This window comes from Gekko japonicus, unplaced genomic scaffold (genome assembly GCF_001447785.1).
Source record: "Gekko japonicus isolate JY-2015 unplaced genomic scaffold, Gekko_japonicus_V1.1 scaffold1720, whole genome shotgun sequence".
Classification (NCBI taxonomy): Eukaryota; Metazoa; Chordata; class Lepidosauria; order Squamata; family Gekkonidae; genus Gekko; species Gekko japonicus.
The window spans coordinates 258,187-284,310 of NW_015173723.1; the positions used below are offsets into that span (position 1 = coordinate 258,187).

The 26,124-nt window shown below is 48.1% G+C and overlaps 1 protein-coding gene across 1 annotated transcript in view; it reads left to right on the forward strand.

Moving 5' to 3' along the window:
• DACT1 (dishevelled-binding antagonist of beta-catenin 1) overlaps positions 1-25,702 on the forward strand; it is an 88,325-nt gene extending 62,623 nt beyond the window's left edge. Inside the window, exons 3-5 of the mRNA XM_015423373.1 lie at positions 13,190-13,322; positions 19,987-20,145; positions 23,002-25,702. Of these exons, the coding sequence (XP_015278859.1) occupies positions 13,190-13,322; positions 19,987-20,145; positions 23,002-24,857 (2,148 nt within the window). The 3' untranslated portion in view covers positions 24,858-25,702. The remainder of the gene's footprint in view (positions 1-13,189; positions 13,323-19,986; positions 20,146-23,001) is intronic.
• The last annotated feature ends 422 nt before the right edge of the window (positions 25,703-26,124 follow it).

The following is a 26,124-nucleotide window of genomic DNA, read 5'->3' on the forward strand; positions in this document are numbered from 1 at the left end:
GGACTCTAATCTGGGAGAACCGGGTTTGATTCCCCACTCCTCCACTCGCACCTGGCTGGATGACCTTGGGCAAGCTGTAGTTCTGATAAGAGCTGTCCTTGAAAAAGAGCAGTTTCTGTCAAGAGCTCTCTCAGCCCCACCTACCTCACCTGTTGTGGGGAGGGGAAGGGAAAGGAGTTTGTAAGCCGCTCTGAGACTCCGAGTGAAGGGCAGGGTATGAATCCAATCTCTTCCTCTTCTTCTTCGAACTATAAGGCTATACGTTTGAACCTTTTTTTTGCTATTCTATATATTTGAAAAAGTGTGCGTGCACACGAAAGCGCATACCTTGAATAAACCTTTGTTGGTCATAAAGGTGCCACTGGACTGTAAATTTGTTCCCTTGACCCTTCCGAGCCCTGCAGCTGATTTCTCTCGAACCCACCGTGACTTCTTGGAACGTATCTCAGTTTGGCTTCTGAACTCTACGTCCAGCTCATCCCATGGTTTTGTTGTGGGGGTAAATGGGGGCGCGGATACGGGCTGTACTCAAGCTCTTTGCAGGAGGAGTGCAGGAAGCGCGTAACGGACCAGAATCCGTTTTCGGGGTTTGCTCTAATGCGCCGGCAAAGGCTTCAAAGGGAAGTATAGACCGCTCCTCCCTGTCTGTTTTTAGGAGCGTCTCTATGGTGCCAGTTTGGACCTCCACGTTCAGGGGCACTAACCCTCCAAATCCCAGAGACAGGAGGCAGCGTCAGGGGGAAAGCAGCGGTCTCTCTGCCCTGTGGCTGGCCCTCCAGAGGACCTGGTTGGCCACTGTGTGAGGCAGGAGGCTGGACTAGATGGACCCTCACTGGTCTGATCCAGCAGGGCTCTTCTGGTGTTCTTATGAGGGGAAGGCCTCAGTTTCTCTGTGCTGTTGTTGGCCCTTCGGAGGAACTGGTTGGCCCCTGTGTGAGACAGGATGCTGGACTAGATGGTTCTTATGAAGGCCTCAGCCTGTCTGCCATTGTTCCCTCTAAGCTGAGTTAGTGTGAGCTAGCTCACAGTGTTTTAGCCTCTGGCTCACACACATTTGTCTTCGCTCAGGAAGGAGGGCTCCAGGGCAAACTAATTTATGCAGCGGCCAAATTGCTCACTCACAAGTTTAATACCAGTAGCTCAACGAAGTAGAATTTTTGCTGACAATATTCCATGGCTTAGAGGGAACATGACCTCTAAGCCCTGTTGTTGGCCTTCGAGAGGAACTGGCTGGGCACTGTGCGAGACAGGATGCTGGACTAGATGGACCCTCAGTGGTCTGATCCAGCAGGGCTCTTCTGATGTTCTAATGGAGGCCTTGGCCTCTCTGCCCTGTTGTTGGCCTTCGAGAGGAACTGGCTGGGCACTGTGCGAGACAGGATGCTGGACTAGATGGACCCTCAGTGGTCTGATCCAGCAGGGCTCTTCTGATGTTCTAATGGAGGCCTTGGCCTCTCTGCCCTGTTGTTGGCCTTCGAGAGGAACTGGCTGGGCACTGTGCGAGACAGGATGCTGGACTAGATGGACCCTCAGTGGTCTGATCCAGCAGGGCTCTTCTGATGTTCTAATGGAGGCCTTGGCCTCTCTGCCCTGTTGTTGGCCTTCGAGAGGAACTGGCTGGGCACTGTGCGAGACAGGATGCTGGACTAGATGGACCCTCAGTGGTCTGATCCAGCAGGGCTCTTCTGATGTTCTAATGGAGGCCTTGGCCTCTCTGCCCTGTTGTTGGCCTTCGAGAGGAACTGGCTGGGCACTGTGCGAGACAGGATGCTGGACTAGATGGACCCTCAGTGGTCTGATCCAGCAGGGCTCTTCTGATGTTCTAATGGAGGCCTTGGCCTCTCTGCCCTGTTGTTGGCCTTCGAGAGGAACTGGCTGGGCACTGTGCGAGACAGGATGCTGGACTAGGGTCAGTGGTCTGATCCAGCAGGGCTCTCCTCATATAAAATGTAATGCACTTCTTGCCTCTGTCCACTGCGTGCCTTCTCTCCCCCTTTCCTTTCTCTGATGTCTTTAGATTGTAAGGTTCTTGGTGTCCAGGGACCTGCGTCTCTCGTCAGTGAAACCCAGACAGTTACTGGTGGCAGGCACTATTTAAGTCCAGTGGGCAGGCGTCAGTTGCAAGAGTGAAGCCCGGCCTGAAACGTTCCTGTTACACAGACAACCAAGGGACGGTTCCCAGTGGCCCGGTGGAAACCTCTGGGAGAGGCTTGGCATGTGGTTCTGCTTCTACATGTGCATATGTGTTGTCATGAATTGTGCTTCTTAACATATGAATCGCACATGGCCTCTCTAGGCGGGAGCTTGTGGATCCATGGGCTGGTTTTTCCATACATTACAAAGCCAGTGCGGTATAGTGGTTAAGACTGCTTCACTAGCATCTGGGAGAGCCAGAACCAAAACTCTGGCATGTAGCTTCCTGGGTGGCCTTGGGGTGGTTGCTCTTCCGCAGCCTGTTCTACCTCATAACGTTCTTGTGTAGATGAAACTGAGTGGGGAGAAACATCTACACCAGGGGTGTCGAAATCATTTGTTATGAGGGCAGGATCTGACATAAATGAGACCTTGTCGGGCTGGGCCACGTGTGTCATAAAACATAATGCCAGGTTGTTGTTGTTGTTCAGTCGCACAGTCGAGTCCGACTCTTCGTGACCCCATGAACCACATCACGCCAGGCCCTCCTGTCTTTCGCCGTCCTCTGAAGTTGGCTCTGTTTCATGTTCGTTGCATCGATGACACTGTCTAACCATCTCATCCTTTGTCGTCCCCGTCTTCTTTGACCTTCAATCTTTCCCAGCATCAGGGTCTTCTCCAGTGAGTGCTCCCTTCTCATTGGGTGGCCAAAGTATTTGAGCTTCAGTTTCATTATCTGGCCTTCCAGGGAACAGTCAGGGTTGATTTCTTTTAGGATTGACTGATTGGATCTTCTTGCAGTCCAAGGGACTCTCAGGAGTCTTCTCCAGCACCATAGTGCAAAAGAATCTATTCTTTGGTGCTCGGCCTTCCTTCTAGTCCAACTCTCGCAGCCATACATGACTACTGGGAATACCATTGCTTTGACCATGCGGACTTTTGTTGGCAGGGTGATGTCTCTACTTTTTATCATGCTGTTTAGGTAGCGGAGGTATAAACGTTATAAAGGACACAAACACAAAGGGTTTTTTTTAAACTTAAAATAAAAACATCCTTAAAACATCAGCACTCTTGCAATATTTTGTTTGTTCAACAGTGTCTGATAACTGACACCTCTTGCTCTGAATTATCACATCAAAATGTCTGTGCTGTTGCAATCTCGAGTATGCTGTTCAGGTGTGTCTCTGTCAGCTGCGAACCTATGATGACGCAGCAGCAGCAGAACTGGAAGCAGCAGCAGAAGACAGCCAGTTCCACTGCAGGCCTGATAGAAGCCCTCCGGGGGCCTCATCCGGCCCCCGGGCTGCATGTTTGACACCCCTGATCTAGACTGTTCTGCACTCCTTGGAGGAATATTACAATCATGATTGTGTGCCGTCTGGTTGCCATGGACTCACGGTTGACCCCGTCGGGCTTTCAAGGCAAGAGACGTTCAGAGGTGGTTTGCCATTGCCTGCCTCCATGTAGCACCCCAGGATTTCCTTGGTGGTCTCCTGTCCATGGACTAACCAGGGTTAACCCTGCTGAGGTCTGTTGGTCCTCAGAGCCAGTTTGGTGTAGTGGTTAAGGGTGTAGTGGTTAAGTGCGCGGACTCTAATCTGGGAGAACCGGGTTTGATTCCCCACTCCTCCACTTGTACCTGCTGGATGACCTTGGGCAAGCCATAGTTCTGATAAGAGCTGACCTTGAAAGAAAGAGCAGTTTCTGTCAGAGCTCTCTCAGCCCCACCTACCTCACAGGGTGTCTGTTGTGGGGAGGGGAAGGGGAAGGAGTTTGTCATCCGCTCTGAGACTCCTTTGGGTCGTGAAGGGTGGGGTACAAATCCAATCTCTTCTTCTTCTTCTTTTACCTCACAGGGTGTCTGTTGTGGGGAGGGGAAGGGGAAGGAGTTTGTCATCCGCTCTGAGACTCCTTTGGGTCGTGAAGGGTGGGGTACAAATCCAATCTCTTCTTCTTCTTCTTTTACCTCACAGGGTGTCTGTTGTGGGGAGGGGCTCCTCCTCCTCCTCCTCCTCCTTCCCATTTCTTTTTTCAAAATCAAAATAAACCTTGTAAACTGACCGACAGCTTTAGATTTTCCTCTCTTTTGAAGGCCCTGGTACCATGATGGGCATTTGTTTACTAGGGTTGCCAGGTCCTTACCTGCGGCCGGCGGGGGGATTTGGGGGCGCTCCGGAGGTGGACGGGGACACCCTCTTCCATGTGACTACGTCACTTGCGGAAACGATGGCATCACGTTGGCGACATCGGGGCGGCGCGCTAGTTTTTGGCCAAAACTCTATGGTAAAAATGGCTACAAACCATAGAGGTTTGCCCAAAAAGTAGAGTGTCACCCCTGATGTCGCTGGTGTGATGACGTCACTTCGGGAGCAAGGGTCATCTTCTTGGGGGTGGGATTTCTCCCGATGGCCAGCTGAGGGGTTTCCTGACCCCCACCGGGAGGTCTGGCAAACCTATTGTTTACTGTTTGTTTTATTTATCTTTCTGTTTGTTAGATCGCCGCTAACAAAGATCCGGAGAGTGATTTCAACAAAAGTAATCAGCTTTATTGTAGGTACGAACAAGCGCTTGAAAGAAGTCATAACCAGAACAGATTAACATTGGGAGCTAGGCTCCTTTTAAACATCCCCGGGCTAATGTAGCCACGCCCATTTACACAAAGTAACCAATGAGGTTGCTCGGATAACATCCAATGAGGGTTCTTCCCTCTCAGGGGATTGGTGCAGTTCTGATTGGTCGCTGTTGTGGAGCGACCAATAGTGCGTTAGTTCGGAGGAGCCTTCGTCTAGCTCGAAGCTTAACATGGAACATTAATGCGGCGATTCATGTAAGTCATTTTGAATACACCACACTGTTTATTTCATTGATACCCAGCCTTTCTCTCCAGTGGGGACTCAAAAGTGGCTTACATCGTTCCCCTTCGCTTTGTCCTCACAGTGACCTTGTGAGGTAGGTAGGTTACGCTGAGAGTGTATGACTGGCCCAAGGTCACCCAGAGAGCTTCATGGCAGAGGGAGGATTCGAACTCTGGTCTCCCAGATACTAGTACGACACTCATAGCCACTACACCACATTTTGGAAACCACGACTTACTAAATAGCAGCGCTGACGTAACAGCAGCAGTAAAGATGGTATAGCCAGGGCGTTTTTGGAGGAAAAGCCCAGCAGGAACTCATTAGCATAATAGGCCACACCCAACAGAAGAAATCTATTAGCTTATTAGGACACACCCCTGACAGCACAGCTCATTAGCATATTAGGCCACACACCCCATGTCTGCAGAAGTGTGGTCATCCAGACACACCCACCTTTTGCTTCTTATTCTGTTTACCTTGTTTGTTGTCAAAACCCAGGGCCTTTTTTGTAGCAGGAGCTCCTTTGCATGTTAGGCCACACACCCCTACTGTAGCCAGTCCTAATGAGTTCCTGCTGTTGGGTGTGGCCTATTATGCTAATGCGTTCTTGCTGGGTGTGGCCAACTCGGGAGCCAGCCGGAACTCCGTTCCTGTGCGTTCCTGCCCCAAAATAGCCCTGGGTATAGCGAAGCAAGTGACCAACAAGATCTCAAGATCGATTCAGGTGGGGTAGCCATGTTGGTCTGAAGCAGTAGAACAAAGTTTGAGTCCCGTGGCCCCTTTAAGACCAACAAAGGTTTATTCTCGGCATGAGCTTTTGTGTCTGTCTGAGGAAGTGTGCATGCACGCGAAAGCTTATACCCAGAATAAAACTTGGTTGGTCTTAAAGGTGCCTGACTGGACTCGAACGTTTTCCCCAACAAAATCTCAAGTTCAAATCCTGACTCACCCGTGACTTTGTTAGGTCAGCTGAAATACACAACAATTATGGGGTGGCAGTACAAATAGCAGAAATGATACAAAATGCTGCAATACCGTGCAAACAATTTCTATTAGTTATTGAAATGTATCAATCGTGACAAATTGCAAGAATACATAATCCTCGTAACAGCAATATTTTTGTATTGCAAACAGATGGACGAAATTCTCCGGAGTTGATGTTTCGTTTCGTTAGGGAACTTCTTCCAACATCAAACCACATAAAGAAGTGTCTTCACTGGATCAAGTACATTCCAATTGAATCCTCCGATTTCCACAGAAGAGTGTGCCATACATTCCTAGTATCCCTCAGGTCATAGTGTAAATAGCGGGATCAACTCCGGAGAATTTCGTCCATCTGTTTACAATACAAAAATATTGTTATGAGGATTATGTATTCTTGCAATTTGTCATGATTTATACATTTCAATAACTAATAGAAATTGTTTGCACGGTATTGCAGTATATTGTATCAGGTCAGCTGAAATATGCAAGTAATAATTCGGGCCCACCTTGCGAGATTGTTGTGAAGATTGTTGCAGGATCATGTAATGTGATGCTTGAGACGCATTACAGAAGAGGCAAGTGCCAATCTGGAAGTATTTCTGGGGTATCCCGGAGTATGACTAGAAGGTACCGAATACACTGGTGTTGCTGAAGCCCGGTAGGATTGACGTCCAGTAGATAAATTGAATGTGTTAACTATTCTAGCAGCCCTCAGACTTCCTCTTTTCCTGCTGTCAGGAAAAGATAGGAGCTTTTGGTCTGGGGCAAGTGATGCTCTGTATTCTTGGTGCTGGGGGGGGCAACAGAGGGAGGGCCTCTATTGTCCTGGCCCCACTGCTGGACCTCCTGATGGCACCTGGTATTTCTGGCCACGGTGTGACCGAGTGTTGGACTGGGTGGGCCATTGGCCTGATCCAGCACTGGCCTCTCTTATGTTCTTATTCATTAATTTATTATTTGTATTTATAGCCCGCCCATCCCACAAGCGGGCTCAGGGCGGGTAACATCATAAACACAGTACAATAAATACAATTAAAATTAAACAAGTTAGAGGATTTAAACAATAATAAGCATTAAAGCTTAGTCACCCTTCTGACTGTCACTGGTTCTCCTGTTCTTTAGCGTATTCTCTGGATTAATAGATGGATAGGTGACCTCTTACGATGCTCCTGGACTCTTGCTCTTTTCTGTGGCTACAAACAGGCTCGACCCATTGGGATTGAGAAGCCATCCTTGCGTTCGATTGTTTCAAAGCCTGCCTTTCCCCTGCCGCTGCTCTAGCAGGTGTCGCGGTTGCGTCTGCTTCCTTTCCTTGTGAATTTCGATCTCCTCTGTTCGCAACGCAAGAATGCGAAAAGAATCTTGGGTTGGATCCAAAGTACTGCGAGCGGAGCGACACTTGTAGAACAAGACGTTCCGCCCCCCCCCATCGGGTGGTAGGAGCCCCCCCCCAAGTTCTGTTCCTGGGGTTCAGAGGACCCTGGGAAACAGTCCCATAGATATAACCAGGGAGGATCATGGCGGGGGGGGGATCGGCAAAATCTGCCTCTGCTAGCACATTACAAGGAAACAAGAATCACTGGAAAAAACAATCATGCTAGGAAAAATTGAAGGCAGCAGGAAAAGAGGAAGACCCAAGAAGAAGAGGAGGTGGAGGAGATTGGATTTATACCCCACCCTTCACTCAGAGTGGCTTACACACTCCCTTTCCTTCCCCTCCCCACAACATACACCCTGTGAGGTAGGTGGGGCTGAGAGAGCTCTTCCGAGAACTGCTCTTTCAAGGACAGCTCTGACAGAACCAGGGGTCATTTCCTGCAGGAGCGCACAGGAGCGGAGCGGAGCTCCGGCAGTAAAGAGCCCAGGGGGCGGGCACATGCAACAAGCCCCACCCCCTGCTCCCTCAGAGCAAGAATCAGCCAGGTAAGCTGCAGAGCACCCCCCCGGTCCAAAACAGTCCAGTGGCACCTTTAAGACCAAGTTTTATTCAGGTACAAGCTCTCCCTCCTTTGCGAGGACAGATCTACACGTTCCCCCCCCCCCAATAGCTAGCAATCCAAAACAGTCCGGTGGAGCCTGAGCAGTGGGTGTTGCCTTCTGACACCCTTCCGGCGATGTCAGGGGGTGTGGCATATGCTAATGAGCTATGCTAATGAGCTCCTGCACCTCTTTTTCTACAAAATGACCCCTGGACAGAACTGTGGCATGCCCAAGGTCCTCCAGCCAGGTGCAAGTGGAGGAGTGGGGAATCAAACCCGGTTCTCCCAGATTAGAGTCCGCGCACTCAACCACGACACCAGACTATAGACAGATGGACTCCATCAAGGAAGCCACGGCCCTTAGTTTGCAAGACCTGAACAGGACTGTTTAGGAGAGGGCGTTTTGGAGGTCATTCATTCATAGGGTCGCCATAGGTTGGAACCCTGTGAGGTAGGTTAGGCTGAGATTACGTAACTGGCCTGAGGTCCGTAGCAGAGGGGGGGATTCAAACCTGGGTCTCCCAGATCTTATTCTGTACCACACTGGAGTTGGGAAACGTTTTGGATGCTTTGTGAGTGAATAGCAACTGCAGGTAGTCAGTACCCACAAGTTTGAAATCTCCACCCAAAGGACGGGGATGTATATTGAATGGCTGGCTCTTTCTCAGTTGAAAGCCAGTTTGGCGTAGTGGTTAGGAGTGCAGACTCTAATCTGGGAGAACTGGGTTTGATTCCCTACTCCTCCCCATGCAGCCAGCTGGGTGACCTTGGGTCAGTTACAAGTTCTTACAGAACTATTCTCCCGTGAGCAGTCCGCCAAAGAGCTCTCTCAGCCCCACCTACCTCACAGGGTGTCTGTTGTGGGGAGGGGAAGGGAAAGGAGATCGTAAGCAGCTCTGAGACTCCTTCGGGTAGTGAAGGGCAGGGTATAGCTCCAATCTCTTCTCTTCTTCTTTACGCACCCATGTTTGTTTTGAACCCTTTCCTTCTGGGCCTGTTAAGCTTGGAGCATCGGTTGCTAAGCATTCAGATTTTATGTATTTATTTATACCCCCCTTTCTCTCCAATGGAAGCCCAAAGCAACTTGTACCATTCATCCCAACCCTCCATTTTATCCTCACAACAACCCTGTGAGATAGGTTAAGCTGAGCATACACAAATAGCCCACGGAATGGGAATTCAAACCTTCGTGCCCCAGGTCTTAGTCCAAGACTTCAACCACTACACCAGAGAGGCTGACGGGAGGGACAGGTTGTGGTATCACGGCTGGTGACATAATCAAGAAGTTGAGTGGTTTCCCTACTGTACCCCTGCTAGGCCGTTCTAAGGGGGAAAGGGGGTATTTGGGGAGTTTCCCGTGAGGTGGAAAGGTTGCCGGTTCTCCAGATTCTTCTTCTGTCCCTTTCCCCTCTCAGGGCTCTTTTTGTGGAAAAAGCCCAGCAGGAACTAATTGGCATAATAGGCCACACCCAGCAGCAGAAACTCATTAGCATAGTAGGCCACACCCCTGACTGCACCACTCATTAGCACGTTAGGCCGCACCCCCCATGTTACCAGAAGTGTGGTCATCCAGCCACACCCACCTTTTGCTTCTTATTCTGTTTACCTTGTTTGTTGTCAAAACCCAGGGCCTTTTTTTGTAGCAGGAACTCCTTTGCATGTTAGGCCACACTCCTAATGTAGCCAATCCTAATAAGTTTCTGCTGTTGGGTGTGGCCTGTTATGCTAACGAGTTCCTGCTGGGCGTGGCCAACTTGGAAGCCAGCCGGAACTCCGTTCCTGTGCGTTCCTGCCCAAAAATAGCCCTGCCCCTCTTGTTAAGTGTTCTGTTGACAATTCTTCTGTCCACATCAACAAGGGAGTTTTGGAGGAGAGAGTGGGCAACCTGGTAGATGTGTGGGACCGTAGTGTGTGTATAAATCTGGCAAACATGGGAGGGCTTCTAGTGTCCTGGCCCCACTGGCGGACCTCCTGATGGCACCTGGTACTTTTGGCCACTGTGTGACAGAGTGTTGGACCGGGTGGGCCATTGGCCTGATCCAACACTGGCTTCTCTTACGTTCTTATGTTCTTAAGATGCTCCTGGTCTCCTGCTCTTTTCCGTGGCTACAAAAAGGCTAACACAGCTGCCCATCGGGATCAAGAAGCCATCCTTGCATTCGATCATTTCGACATTGGTCCAGCGTTGCTTCTCTTATGTTCTTATGTTCCAAGATGGCCGCCAAGGGCTGGCGACGGTACTACCAGTGATCGCCAGCAGAGGGGGATCTGGTGCCCTCACTGGAGGGTGGACGGTGCCTGGACTGCTGCTGTGACACCAAACAGTTAATAGGAGGTCAGGTGGCTAATAGTGCCCCGCACCGCCCAGTGATACCATTCCCTGTGTGACGACTCCGGGGCTACATGTTTGTGCAGTGCCGCAGTAACTGCCCCGGTGCTTCTGTTGCCATGTCGTCTCCGGTAGTGGTGCCAGAACCCCTTCCCTACTTGTTGGTGGTCTTTTAATGAGATGCCTCAGGGGGTACAGTTATACCTGCAGACTTCTGAAGTGGCTCCCTCACGTCCAGTGTTCCCTCTAAGCTGAGTCAGTGTGAGCTAGCTCACAGTTTTTTAGCCTCCGGCTCACACATTTTTGCCTTAGCTCATGAAGGATGGGGCTCCAGAGCAAACTAATTTATGCAGTAGCCAAATCACCTGCTCACAACTTTAATGCCAGTAGCTCACAAGGTGCAATTTTTGCTCACAGGACTCCATAGCTTAGAGGGAACATTGCTCACGTCCCCTCGCAATACAGTTGCCCCTGTTCATAGTGAGGTTGGTCATGGCTGCAGACTCAACTTGGTTACGCAAACAGTCCTTCAGCCATCCTATCTGGTGCGCAGGTTGAACGAATTCCCCGTCACTCCTGATCCAAGTTGCGACCCCATCTCAAATGAGACACAGCCAAAATATTGTAAGAGACAAAGCAAAATTTAGGCCCCGGTCACACGGGCCCGGATATCACGGGGGGGAGACGTGGCTGTTTGCCCTGGAGCGAACTACCATGCGGCAGCCGGATCAAACGTCCCGCCCGATGTCCCGTGGTTGGGGAAGGTGCCGATCAGACCTCACTCCTGTGGTGCGGCAAAGAAGCGGCACCACGGGGGGGTGTGTGTGTTGTTTTTTTAACTCAAGTGTTCGCATGCTCCGTTGGGTGCTTGTGCGCACCCGTGGAGACTTGACAAAAAAAAAGTTTTCGCGATGGGACATGGGCGGGCGCCAGATGCCACGAGCTAACAGCGGAAACGTGATCGGAGGTACTAGTTTTTTACAGCGCATCTTCGGAGTGAAGCCTCGGGTGAGCCACAGGAGCTCTACGCTTCCCAGATGTGGCGGTGAGATCACACCCGGAAAATCCGCCTATCTTCCGTCTCTCTAGCGTGCCTAATGCTCCGTGTGACCGGGGCCATATATATATAAAAGCTTTATACAATGGGGGAGTGATGGATAGATATAATTATTAAATCCAGCAGGCAAACTGATTACCGCAACCTCGGGTTAATGAGCTTCTTTGAAACTCGTTCTTCGCAACCCCTCGCATCAAGGATCGAAGGTGTCTTTGCAGAACCGCTTAAGCCGTCTCGTTATCTCCAGAACGTGATGCATCGGGATAATTGGGGGTAGAGAAGAGATTACAGTGCAGGCATTCATGGTATCATCGATCCAGTTCTTGTTACCTTGGCGGCATGCTGATAAGATGTCGGCCATAAGGTGCTACTGAGGTCCAAACTAAGCTTTGTCTTTGTATGTTGGTTAACTTCTGAGCCTTAAATGTTTAGATAAGGTGTTTTTGAAGGGGCTTTTTATTATGTTTCGATGCTGCCCTTGCTCTGCGGAATCCAAGGTGGTACAGATTGTTCCTTCCTATTTTACCCTCACAACAACCCTGTGAGGTAAGCGTAGGCTGAGAGAAAATGACTGGTCTGGGGTGGGAGGTTCATTCCTGAATGGTTTGAACCCAGTTCTCCTACACTGGAAGGTCATTCATTCAGCAATATACCCAGGGATGTTTCTAACCAGCGATTCGGCATCAGCACAGAAAAATCGTTGAATATAGTCCTGGTGGGCAGAATTCGGCCTTGTGAAATTTAGATATCTTTAAAGTTTCTAGCCCCCATGAGAAGATAGACTTGAAAATTTGAGGGCAGCATCTGCTGATGTTTTGGTAGTCAGGTTTCCAGTGTCTGATTTGTCCTCCTCCCAGCGAAACCAGAATAAATGAAGCAAGTAGATTCCATTGAGAGGTTTGAACACTTCTTGGTGCAGAATCTTGACTCTTTGGTAGAAGGATATTTAAAATTTTTTTTGCTCAGACATGTGCAGACCTAAATGTGCCAGATATTGTGATGTGGTAGGAGGGGAGGAAAGGGCAATCCTTCATAATCAGGGACTGACAACTATGGTTATCAGTAACAACTGGAAACCAAATTCTGCTGTTGATGAACCTCCACTGTCAAGATCCCTTGTGAGAACAGGAAGAGCCCTGCTGGATTAGACCAGTGGTCCATCTAGTCCAGCATCCTGTCTCACACAGGGGCCAACGAGTTCCTCTGGAGGGCCAGCAACAGGGCAGAGAGGCTGAGGCCTTCATTAGAACATCAGAAGAGCCCTGCTGGATCAGACCAGTGGCCCATCCAGTCCAGCATCCTGTCTCACACAGGGGCCAACCAGTTCCTCCGGAGGGCCAGCAACAGGGCACAGAGGCCGAGGCCTTCATAAGAACATCAGAAGGGCCCTGCTGGATCAGACCAGTGGTCCACCTAACCCAGCATCCTGTCTCACACAGTGGCCAACCAGTTCCTCAGGGGGGCCAACAACAGGGCGTAGCAGGCTGAGGCCTTTCCATAATGTTGCTTCCCAGCACTGGCATTCAGAGGTTCCCTGTAGTCACCATGGCTAGTAGCCACTGATAGACTTATCCTCCATGAATCTTTCTAATCCCCCTTTAAAGCCCTTGATGCTTGTGGCGGTCATGGTATCCTCTGGCAGTGGATTCCACATTTTAATCATTCGGGTAATCCAGTGGCAACAGATAGGGTGCTTGGATATCCCTTGGTGGCGCAGAAGACAGGAGGGGCTTTCCTTATTGACCCATAGAAGCAGTTTGGCTTGTGGAGATGTGCAGACTCCCGTTAATCGTTGCCACCCGTTACGACGCATCACTCCTGAGGACCATGCTTTGTCTTTTTGTCGTCGTAGAACTGCTTGAGAAGGAGGGACGCCGGCTTGTTGAACCAGCTCCAAGAACTGGACAAGCAAATCAGTGATCTGAGGCTGGACGTTGAAAAAACAGCAGACGAACGGCTGGAGATGGACAGTCGACCCAGCTCAGGTAAGAGTTTGAAGAGGCTTAATTGGGGCCCTTAGAAGTAGGCCCATTTTGGTTGCTTTATAGCTCTGTAGTGCATTCCTAAAAACCCTGACCTGGATAGATCTCAGAAGCTAAGCAGGGTCTGGTTAGTATTTGTCAGATAGGTAGGTAGGTAGGTAGATAGATAGATAAGTATTTGTCAGATAGATAGATAGATAGATAGATAGATAGATAGATATCTGTCAGATAGATAGGTAGGTATTTGTCAGATAGGTATTTGTCAGATAGATAGATAGATAGATAGATAGATAGATAGATATTTGTCAGATAGATAGATAGATAGATAGATAGATAGATATTTGTCAGATAGATAGATATTTGTCAGATAGATAGATAGATAGATAGATAGATAGGTATTTGTCAGATAGATAGGTAGGTAGGTATTTGTCAGATAGATAGGTAGGTAGGTATTTGTCAGATAGATAGATAGATAGATAGATAGATAGATAGATAGATAGATAGGTATTTTTCAGATAGGTAGGTAGGTATTTGTCAGATAGATAGGTAGATAGATAGATAGGTATTTGCCAGATAGATAGGTAGATAGATAGGTATTTGCCAGATAGATAGGTAGGTATTTGTCAGATAGGTATTTGTCAGATAGATAGATAGATAGATAGATAGATAGATAGATAGATAGATAGATATCTGTCAGATAGATAGGTAGGTATTTGTCAGATAGGTATTTGTCAGATAGATAGCTAGATAGATAGATAGATAGATAGATAGATAGATATCTGTCAGATAGATAGGTAGGTATTTGTCAGATAGGTATTTGTCAGATAGATAGCTAGATAGATAGATAGATAGATAGATAGATAGATATTTGTCAGATAGATAGATAGATAGATAGATATTTGTCAGATAGATAGATATTTGTTAGATAGATAGATAGATAGATAGGTATTTGTCAGATAGATAGGTAGGTAGGTATTTGTCAGATAGGTAGGTAGGTAGGTATTTGTCAGATAGATAGATAGATAGATAGATAGATAGATAGATAGGTATTTTTCAGATAGGTAGGTAGGTATTTGTCAGATAGATAGGTAGATAGATAGATAGGTATTTGCCAGATAGATAGGTAGGTATTTGTCAGATAGGTATTTGTCAGATAGATAGATAGATAGATAGATAGATAGATGATAGATATTTGTCAGATAGATAGATAGATAGATATTTGTCAGATAGATAGATAGATAGATATTTGTCAGATAGATAGATAGATAGATAGATAGATAGATATAGATAGATAGATATTTGTCAGATAGGCACGTCTTTAAACGTAAGGCACGTCTTTACAAATATTAAAGACAATATAAACGTGACTGCATTAATAAGTTTAGGTAAATCATTATAACATTATCACATTACCAATAGCACTGTTTCCCTAAAATACATTATCCGCTATTCCCAGTCTGAAAGGAACTGTAAAGACAATTGTGTAAACAAATTCTCTCAACATTTTATATGAACTTAAGATAGCCGGGAAACCATTTAAAATTATTTATAACAAAATAACAAATATAGAAAATTCCATATAACTGTCGAAAACCATGATTATGAAGAATTGGTAACCATTGATTAACCAAATAATCACAATGTAATACTGTATTGCTCTTACAGCTCTACCTATAATAGGTATAAAAAACTTTCCATTCTTAAATTTCACTACTTGGTCTGTTATTTATATGGCTCGTCAATTTCGCCATAATGGCATATTCCAGGGTCTGGATGGGAGACCACTAAGGAAGCCCAGGGTTGCTACGCAGAGGCAGGCAGTGGCAAACCACCGCTGTTTGTCTCCTCTCTTGGAAACCCCATGGGTCACCATAAGTCGGCTGCAACTTGATGGCAAAACAAAAAATGAACTCATTCAATCACGTCTCAGTCTTGCAGAAGGCACTGGGGAGTCATACACATCGTGGGCAGATTCTCTCTTGCCAAATCTGGGGGTGGGGCTGAGCACGGAAGGCGTGGCCAACTCTGCAGATGGAATCTGGAACATTAGCTCCACGTGATGCCCTTTCTGTGCCCAATCCACACTGGGACGGTGCCCAACTGGGTTTCTCCTCCTAACATTACCAGAAAACAAGGTTTTAGAATTGTCCTTGAGGAGAGCTTTGCAGATAAGATCTTGCGCCTCTTTCCAGCATGGTTGAACTTGAGCTTGCTTCATTTCAAGTAGAGCTGAAATCCTTTTGCTTCCAAAAAATTATCCCCTAAAAGCTCTGACGCCACGTGTTCCGCCGAATATTCCTTGCACGTCCGTCATCCGCTCAGCGAATGCTTGACATCCAGCGGCGTTTGATTTCCAGGACTGATACGACAGTCGAAATTTGACAGTAATTTGATCGTTAACATCTGGCGGCAATTAGTATTTGACAGCTCGGTATGCAGCAGTGTTTAATATTTGACAGTTAATTTGCTTCAGAGATCTCCCTTTTTCCAGACCTGCCCAAATTCGAGACACCGGCAGGTCCCAAAACACAAGGAATTTCTAATCTTGAGACCAAAGTTTGCATTCAAAATGGCTGCGTTTTTAATGCTACCTGGAAGTCTTCGGGCACCTGTGTCTCCTCCCCTTCCTTCTCCCCTAAGGTGTGGCTCAGATAGTGAAGACTTCCTGGTTTGCAGCAGGGAATTCTTGTTTTCTGGCAAAGAACAAACTGCGGTTTATAGTTCAGACACGAAGATGAACTACGGTTTGTTATGAATTACGAATGGAGCTGAGGTCCATCAGTGGCTATTAGCCACAAGAGATAGATGAAACACTGTCTGGGGCAGTGATGCTCTGTCTTCTTGGTGCTTGGGGGGCAACAATGGGAGGGCTTCTGGAGTTCGTGCCCTGCTGGTGGGCCTCCTGGTGGCACCTGGGTTTTGGCCGCTGTGTGACACAGAGCGTTGGCCTGGAGGGGCCATTGGCCTGAACCAACATGACTTCTCTTATGTTCTCATGAACTGGGAATTACCGAAGTTGTGAGAGGTGGAGGAGCAGTGGGGAGTGCCCTTAAACATCTCAGGCTAACGTCCGATAAGGACATGATTTGGCTGAATGTAGCCAGTGGGAATCTGACACAAATGTTGGGCTAGATCCAGTCTAAATGGTCCGCTTCCACCGGTTCCCCCTTCCCATTACAGATATGTCATTCATGTCATGGTGAGAGGGGCTGTAGCTCAGGAGTGGAGCATCTGTTTGGTGTATAGAAGGTACCAGGTTCAATCCCTGGTGCCTCCAGTTTAAAAAGTACCAGGTAGTAGATGCTGTGAAAGACCTCAGCTTGAGACCCTGGACAGCAGCTGCCAGTCTGAGTAGGCAATACTTACCTTGATGGAACAGGGGTCTCGTTCAGTATAAAGCAGCTTCATCTTAGGATGTATTAAGAGAAGCATTGTGTCCAGATCACGGGAGGTGGTAGTTCCGCTCTATTCTGCTATGGTCAGGCCCCACCTGGAGTCCTGTGTCCAGTTTTGGGCACCACATTTTAGGAAGGCTGTTGACAAGCTCGAGCATGTCCAGAAGAGGGCAACCAGGATGGTGAGAGGGTTGGAATCCAAGTCTTACGAGGAAAGGCTGAAAGGGCTGGGTATGTTTAGCCTGGGAAAGAGAAGGCTTAGAGGGGACATGATTGCAGTCTTCAAGTATCTGAAGGGCTGTCATGTAGAAGATGGAGCAGATCTATTCTCTCTTGCTCCGGATTGCAAGACTAGATCTAATGGGCGGGAATTACAAGGGAGTCGTTACCGGCTAAATATCAGGAGAAACTTCCTAACTGTCAGAGTGGTTGAGCAGTGAAACAGTCTGCCGCAGGAGGTGGTGGATGCTCCTTCACTGTACGTTTTCAAGCGGAGGCTGGATGGCCATCTTTTGGGTATGTTGTAGATATGTAGGACTATCTTTCAGCTATGCTCCTGCAGAGTGCAGGGGGTTGGACTAGATGACCTGCAAGGTCCCTTCTAACTCTGACATTCTATCAGTCTATGATTCTATGGATTTACTCCTCAGGGTCCCTTATCCACCCAGGAGCAGGATTTTAGTGGGCTGCAGTGTGGGTGGGGAGGCAGGAAAGTTCCATTCTGCTCTTGGAAAGTTTAGTCTAGAACCCAGGGTTGCCAACCTCCAGGTGGAACCTGGATATCTCTTGAGAGCCAGTTTCGCGTAGTGGTTAGGAGCATGGACTCTAATCTGCGAGAACCAGGTTTGATTCCCCACTCCTCCACATGCAATGTTGGGGTGACCTTGGGTCAGTCACAGGTTCTCTCAGTGCTGTTCTTGGAAAAAGCAGTTCTCTCAGATCTCTCTCAGCCCCGCCTACCTCACAGGGTGTCTGTTGTGGGGAGGGGAAGAAGCATCTGAAGCCGCTCTGAGACTCCGAGTGAAGGGCGGGGTATAAACCCAATCTCTTCCTCCTCCTCCTCCTCTTCCTCTTTCTTCTTCTTTTCTTGAAATTACAACAAGAGATAGAGGGATCTCTTACAACAAGACTACAAGGATGAATTCCCCTGGAAAAAATGGTGGATTCCATGGCATTATACTTTGGTAGAATACAAGCCCTTCCTTTCAGCTCAACTATCTATTTATTTATTTTTATTTATTTATCAAACTTATACCACGCCTTCCCCGCAAGTGGGCTCAGGGCGGCTTCCGTAAAAGCATAAATACATTAAAAGACACAATATTTGACCATACAGTAAAACATTATAAATACAAAGTGCTGGCGGCTGATTAAATTAATCTAGATGGTATATTACAGGAATAAATTTCCACTGCCCAGATGTTCTGCGATGTTTTCTGCTCATAGTCAATTAGATGTTAAGACCACGGGCCAGGCTCTGCTGTAACGGCCTGCAGTAGGAGCCTGCAGTAGTGGCGGCCCCTAATTAAATGCCTAGCGAAAGAGCTCTGTCTTACAGGCCCTGCAGAACTGCAAAAGGTCCCGCAGGGCCCTGATCTCCTCCGTGAGCTCGTTCCACCAGGTAGGGGCCGCCACTGAAAAGGCTCCGGCCCTGGTGATAGCTAGCTTGGCCTCCCTCGGGCCAGGGAGGGTCAGCAGAGATAGAGATACTCACCTGGAATATATATTTAGCAAGTTGAAATACTGTGGGGTATTGTCTGTGTCAGCCATGACCTGGATAACCCGGGCTAGCCCCATCTCAGTCAGACCTCGGAAGCTAAGCAAGGTCGGCCCTGGTCACGACGTGGATGAGGCACCGCCCAGGAAGTCCAGGGTCGCCACGCAGAGGCAGGCAACGGCAAACTACCTCTGCCGATCTCTTGCCTTGAAAACCCTACGGGGTCACCAAAAGCCAGCCGTGACTTGACGACCCTTTCGGCCACCACTGCCGGTTCCAGTGAACCCAGTGCTGCCTCTCTCTGTCTCCGGCTGTTTTTTCACCATCGCTTGATGGGACTAGCATCTAAAGCAGAGGTGTCGAACTCATTTTTTTTTTAAATAATAATTTATTTAAAGTAGGATACATAAAAGTTCAAAATAATGGCAATCTTAAGCTTATATCAAAGTAGGTAACATCAAAAGTCAGAAAAAGTACAATTAATTGTTTCAAAAATAGAAGAATATACTTTCCACTCTGAAATCAAAGAATTAGTACAAAGATCATAAAAATTTTATGTGGGTGATAACTAACTTCCATTGTTTGATAAATATCCAATATATGTACATCTAGCGAATCGGTTTTATTTTTGCTGCCAATGTCAGGAGAGGGTTCACATCCAATTCCTAAATTGCTGCCAAGAGGAGGGTAAGAAATCTTCTGTTGCTAAGAATTCCAATATAGGATCCCATTTTTCCATTACAGGTTTTTCTATGGGTTTTTGGGTTAGTCTATTGAGTTTGTTGGTAACAGAGTCCATAAGGAATTGGTCCCACAACTTTTGATACCAGAGTCCCAATGTGGGAGGATTTGGATTTTTCCAACAAGTAGCAATCGCTGTCCATGCAGCATAAATCATAACATCCAAGGTCTGCTTATGTACATGTTTTTCAATATGAGGCGGCCAATGTTTAAGGAAGAGGTTTTCAGGATCCAGTGGGATTTCAAGGCCTATAATTCTGTGTACCATTTGTTTTATTTCTTCCCCAAAATGTGCTATTTTATCGCATTCCCACCAAGAGTGGGCGAACGTGCCTATCTTGTCACAATTTTTCCAACATTTTGGTGAGATTGTGGCATGCATATGGGAAAGTCGTTGAGGAGTCAAGTGCCACCTCGTTAGTATCTTATGTCGGATCTGACATAAACGTCACTTTGTCGGGCCGGACCCGGTGTGCCATAAAATGTAACGCCAGGTACCGGAGACAACAACTTTATAAAGGACACCGGCAAACACAGTGAACAATATTATCTTTTACTCAAAATACAAACAGAAGCAATTGATTCCTTTCAGTGAAAGCAATTGATTTACAGGGGAGCCCACAAAAGCCCCAATAAATATATTTTATCATAATGCAAGACTAGGTTTTTTCCCCCAAGGGATACCGTAAAAGGGGGAGTTACCTTACATTTCCAGGCATACGAGTTGCTTGAGGGCCGCTTCCAGCTTCCGGGCCTTATGTTTGACACCCCTGATCTAAAGGATTATTCTATGTTCTCTCTCTCTTCCTCGCAGGGTTTTACGAGCTAAGTGATGGCGGGGCTTCTGGGTCCCTCTCCAACTCGTCCAACTCCGTTTTCAGCGAGTGTTTATCCAGCTGTCCCTCCAGCGCCTGCTTCTGCAGCCCTTTGGATACATCCTTGAGCAGTTCAGATGGCCGTCCCAAATCGGCAGGTACAGCAGTTACCATGTTCTTGAGCGGCTTTTGTGCATGAAGGGACCCAGGCCGGGTGTGTCGTCTCCAGGGGTCGTTTCGTAGAAAAAGAGCTAGGGGAATTCATTAGCATAACTCATTAGCATATGCCACCCCCCCTGACATCACTGGAAGTGTGTCATAAGGCCACACGCCCCGCCCCCAACAATCCTGGCCGCTGCCGGCCTTGCAGCTCCACTGCTGAGCCCCATGAATGGCCTGGCGGTGGACCTGCAAGGCCGGCGGGAGTGCAAGGAAGCCCCGCGAAGGCCCTCCCTGGCCCCAGGCAGGCAGGGGTGGGGAGAGGCAGGGAGGAAGCAACTTACCCTCCCTCTTCTCCTGCCTCCACCTGGCTGAATGAGGGCCGGAAGCAGGGCAGCTGGAAGCAGGGGGCCGGGCTTCGTCATGTGCCCCGCCCCCCCATACCTCACCCAGGGGAACTGCAATCCCCCGCGATTCCCCCCCAAAATGACCGTCTCCTGAACTTGTGACTCTTCCCGTGCGATGGCAAACATGTGGAGGGGTGCAGATTCCTGGTTCTCGGCAAGTTTGTCCCATGTTCAGAAAAAAAATTGGATTTCTCGTTGTCCTCCTCCTTGTGTCAAAGAGGGTGGCTACATAACCCACTTTATCCGCTCTTTATTTATTTATTTACTTATTTACTGTGTTTATATCCAGCCATTCAACCCAATGGGGACCCAAAACGGTTTATGCCATTCCCTTCTCCTCGATCTATCCTCACAACAACCCTGTGAGGGAGATCAAGATGGATGGATTAGTCTGTCTGTAGCAGTAGAAAAGGTCAAGAGTCCAGTAGCACCTTAACATAAGAACATAAGAACATATGAGACGCCAATGTCACTGCTCACTTCTTCAGATACAGCTAGAATGGGAGTCCGTCTGTCCTATTTACTAGAAAGTGGAGTGATTTCAGATGCCAAAGGTATTTCCGTTATTGGAGATAGTTCATGCTGTTCTGTACATACACAAGGGGTGGAGCTTTGAGTGGACATTTCCATTCCTTTCTTCTTAGGGTCAGTGCGAGGGAACAAAGAAACAAGATGGTGTCCATCAAAACAAGAAAGATGAAGTTAGACTGTTGTTGTTTTCTTTCCATGCCATCCTTTTCCTAATTTTGTAGTAAACGTTTTCGTAGAAGAGGCCGTGACGCATATTTCCACTGTGTTTCATTTACTCTGCTAAATATCCAATATGTAAAGACCACGGACTGGCAAATCAGTTCCCTCAAATGAGATACGTGAGCAGTTGTATTTGAGTGGCCTCTGTCAGCTGAAGTGACCGGGTGAAATGCAATCCTTCTGAAAGCTGACTGCATTTCCGGTCTTTTTTTCTTTCTGAGGTAAATAGTCGTACCTTTAGTAGAAGGCTCAGTGGGCCTGATGGAGAAACAGTGCCACGATTAGAGAGGAAGTGGTATTTGAAACTTATATTATTGAAGTTTTGGTGTGGACGCTCAGGATAGGAGATGGATTGATTCAAGAAAGGAAGTCACAGCCCTCAGTTTGCCAGATGTGAGGGAGGTGGGCAATGCTCCCTCTAAGCTGTGGAGTTTTATGAGCAGAAATTCGACTTTGTGAGCTACCGGCATTAAAGTTGTGAGCGAGCGATTTGGCTCCTGCATCGATTAGTTTGCTCTGGAGCCCTCCTTCCTGAGCAAAGACAAAAATGTGTGAATTGGAGGCTAAAAAACTGTGAGCTAGCTCACACTAACTCAGCTTAGAGGGAACACTGGAGGTGGGTAAGAAATTCCCTCATGTGAGGGGAGAGGAGATGAGAGGACATATTTGAACTCATTAATTCTTAGGGTCGTTGTAAGTTGGAGACAACAAGACACATATAACACAAGCTAAAATGGCAGGCTTCGATCCTGAAATCCTGAAGCTTTGAGGAGAGAGGAAGTGTATATAGCCCTCGAGTTCGAAGGGGCCTTTATAGGTTTTCCAGTTCAATCCCCTGCCTAGCACATTCCTGACCAGCAGTTGTCCAAACTCTTCTTTGAAACCCTCAGCAGGGAAGAGCCCATCCCACCCCCTGGTAATTGGTTCCATAGCCAAACCACTGTTACTATTTCAAAGTTCTTCTGACTGAAATCTACCCCTGAGGAAACTCAAGCCCACGAGGCCTAGCCATGCTGTCTTCCATATGGCAGCCCTTCAGGTATTTGAATAGTGCAAACATGTTCTCACTCCACACCTCAGTCTTTTATCTGTGCACAGATGTCAGGCACTGATTCTGTGTCTGGGGTTAGTAGTTGGATAGGAGTCTGTGGCGTCTATGCAGAGGAAGGCAATGGCAAACCACCTCTGTGCATCTCTTGCCTTGAAAACCCGCTGAGGTGGAACTTCATGGGGTTGCCATCAATGTTCCCTCTAAGCTGTGGAGTCTTGTGAGCAAAAATTCTACTTTGTGAGCTACTGGCATTAAACTTGTGAGCGAGCCATTTGGCTACTGCATAAATTAGTTTGCTCTGGAGCCCTCCTTCCTGAGCTGAGACAAAAGTGTGTGAGTCGGAGGCTAAAAAACTGTGAGCTAGCTCACACTAACTCAGCTTAGAGGGAACACTGGTTGCCATGATTCAGTTGCAAATCGCACACTACCTTTTTAAGCCCTGGGAGGGGTGTGTGTGTCACACATCAGTCCCGAAATCAGAGTTTTCCAGGAAGTTGTACTTGAGTATTTTCCGCATCTGATGTCAGATGTCAGATTTTGTCTTGGCTTTCCCAAGGCAACAGATTCTTAGAACCGTCCCATCAGTTGGGCTTTCTGTAAGAATAGAATCTTCGCTAACTATTTTTTCTTCTCCCGCTGAATTTCAGATCTTATTGGGTGGATGGAATACAACAAGGGAGGTCAACCTGAAGACCAGTCAGTGGGGACTGTCTCTCATTCTCTGTCCACGCGACATTCGAACTCACTGGACGTGATCGCAGAAGTGCACCCAAAATATCAGTGTGACCTGGTGTCCAAAAATGGGAATGACGTGTACCGGTACCCCAGTCCCTTACATGCGGTTGCAGTCCAGAGCCCCATGTTTCTGTTGCCAGCAACGAGTAGCCCCCCAAGAGAAGAGGAAGACAGGAGTATTTGCAACGTTGGTGAGGTCTGTGTTGGATCGGAACTCGATACAAAAACCGGCACTTCCTGTCACCCGTCAGAGTCTCATTCCGCATCCCTTCCCATGGCCACCAAAAAAATGGATGGATACATCTTGAGTCTCGTGCAGAAAAAGATCCCGTCAGTGAGGACTAACAAACCGAGAACGAATCTGAACGCAGACCCTGCCAAAGGAATCTTGAGACACGGAAGCATTTGTGCTCGGCAGGGGGCCAGTGCGGCCCATACCAATGCAGTCCTTGTTAAGAATCCTAGCCAGGTGTTTCCCCGTTCCGCGACAGCCACCCCCGTGTTGGATAATGGCGCCTTTTCTCCCTCCAAGCAGCGTTTGCGAGAAGCAAGCATTGAGAATCTGGAGACCAAAAAGATTCCTTTACCCACAGCCTTTTCACCAAATCCTAACCATGAACTTCAGAGCAAACCCCCCTCATCCAGGACCGTCAAACCTCAAGAGGTTATACGGTGTCCTGTGGTTAGCAAGGGTGATGGGCCCAAGGAAAGAGGCCAAACCTTTGTGACTAAAGAAAGCCCTTGCCGGAACACGCCACCTTTGAAGGAAAACAAAGCCATCCAGATACCCAAAAAGATACCGTTAAAAAACAATGGGGGACAAGCAACTCACTCTGTTTCGCCTCCTCATGAGACCAGGCCATCTTTGGATTTCAAAAGTGAGGGATCATCCTCGCAAAGCCAGGAGGAAGGGTTACTGGTGAACGCCCAGTATGTACCAGCCCAACCACAAACATTCAGACTTCACAAAGGCACCAGGAGTGTCAAAATTCTAAAAAGTTCCATGGTGAAACACAGGTCCCATCTCGTCACGGTCCTGGAAAACAGTCCCCTGGCTGGGCGGGAGAAAGGCAAACCCCCTGGCAAAAAATGCCGTTTCCCCGATGACCTGGATACAAATAAGAAGCTGAAAAAGACAACCTCAAGGGGAAAGAAAAGTGGCCATTTGCCAACGGAGACAAGCCTTTTGAGCAGGCCCCCTGGTGTCCTTAGATCCACAGCGAGACCCCACGGGTACAGCAGAGAACCGGTTGTAGCCAAACCTAAGCACAAGCGAGCTGACTATCGCCGCTGGAAACTGTCAGCGGAGGTGTCTTATGAAGAAGCCCTCAAGAGGGCCAGAAGAAACCGGAGAGAAGGCCTTGGGGTCTACTCACAAGTTACCCATCCCTACGCTAGCCCCTACGCCTATGTTGCTAGTGACTCGGAATATTCGGCTGAGTGCGAATCTCTTTTCCATTCCACTGTAGTAGATACCAGCGAGGACGAAAGGAGTAATTACACCACGAACTGCTTTGGGGATAGTGAGTCAAGCTTGAGCGAGGTCGAGTTTGTCGGCGAAAGCACGACGACCAGTGACTCGGACGAGAGTGGGGGCCTCATCTGGTCCCAGTTCGTCCAAACTCTCCCCATCCAGACAGTCGCCGCTGCTTCGGAGCTCCACGATAACGCGGCCAAAACTTTTGTGAAGATTAAGGCCTCTCATAACCTGAAGAAGAAAATCCTCCGCTTTCGGTCCGGCTCTCTCAAACTCATGACTACTGTCTAAGTGCATACTGGGAATAGTAAATCATGCACACTTCAAGCGTGTGGAGGTAGGGTGGGGAATGTGTGTGTGTGATGGTATATGTGCACAAAAGTTTTGATGGGCACACTCATTTTGGGACGAGGGAGCCACACGAGCAGTGTGGGCTTCAAGTTTGGGGGGGATGTTTGTAGTGGGGCCCCGTAATCTGCAAGTAGAGAGGTGCGTGGGATTCTTCCATGCTGTTTCCAGCCTTCTCAGGTGCCCCACATCAATGGTGCTGGAGCAGTGGGTTCTTTACTGCTCTTGTGTGGGGTGGGAGGAGGAGGGTTGAAATCCCCATCCTCCCCATCCTCTGGAGCTGACCAAACCCACTAGCCCCAACATTAACTTTGCCTTGATCTCCTGGTAGTTCTGGGATATTTCTGCACTGCTATCTCTTTTAGCAATCTGCACGCACAGCCTTGAAATATTTGCAGGTAGCCACAAAGACACGCACACACAAACACATATGAGCAGCTGTTCAAGTATGGCAAGTTGGTGCTTTTGGTCCTAGGTCAATCCACTTGTGGGTTGGCATGCTCATTGGCTGCTTGAAACGGCAGATTGGGTTGATTGTCCACCAGAGATTGTCCTAAATTTAGGGGGAGACGTTCCCCAGGTCCAGACTCTGAGAAGCCGAGCGGGATAGGGAAGTTGTTTCCTTAACGGGATACCGACAAGCACATAACGCAGTGCAGAACTGGAGCCCTAATTGGGGGTACCATCTTAAGACCAAACGGGAACGGCACCTCCTCTGGGTACCCTGGCCTGGAATCTGTTCGGCGGTGGGGAATAACTCTCACGAGTTAAAAGTGTGTTGTCGCGTCACAGCCATCTCAGGGCAACCCCATGAAGTTGGGTTTTTAGGGCAAGAGATGAACAGAGGTGGTTTGCCATTGTGTAGCAACCACGGGTCTTCCTGGGTGGTCTCCCTTCCAGTTACTGTCCGTGGTCAGCCCTGCTTAGATTCTAGTCTCTGTCAAGATTTGACTAGCCTGGGCTACTAAGACCGCTACAGCGCAAGTTGCTAGCTGACAATACACTTACTGTCCTACCTGAACACACAGCATGGCAACATTGGTCACTCGTGACGCGACAAGGGTTGAAAAGAGGAAAAAACTAACGCTCTTCCGGTTTACAAAAGCTTGCTTACTAGTCACCTGGAGGCGACTCTCTCTTTCACCATAAGCAACCACTCGAGTGGTGTAGCCTTGCAGAACGGTTAACAAAAACCTTGGTCTATGCAGAT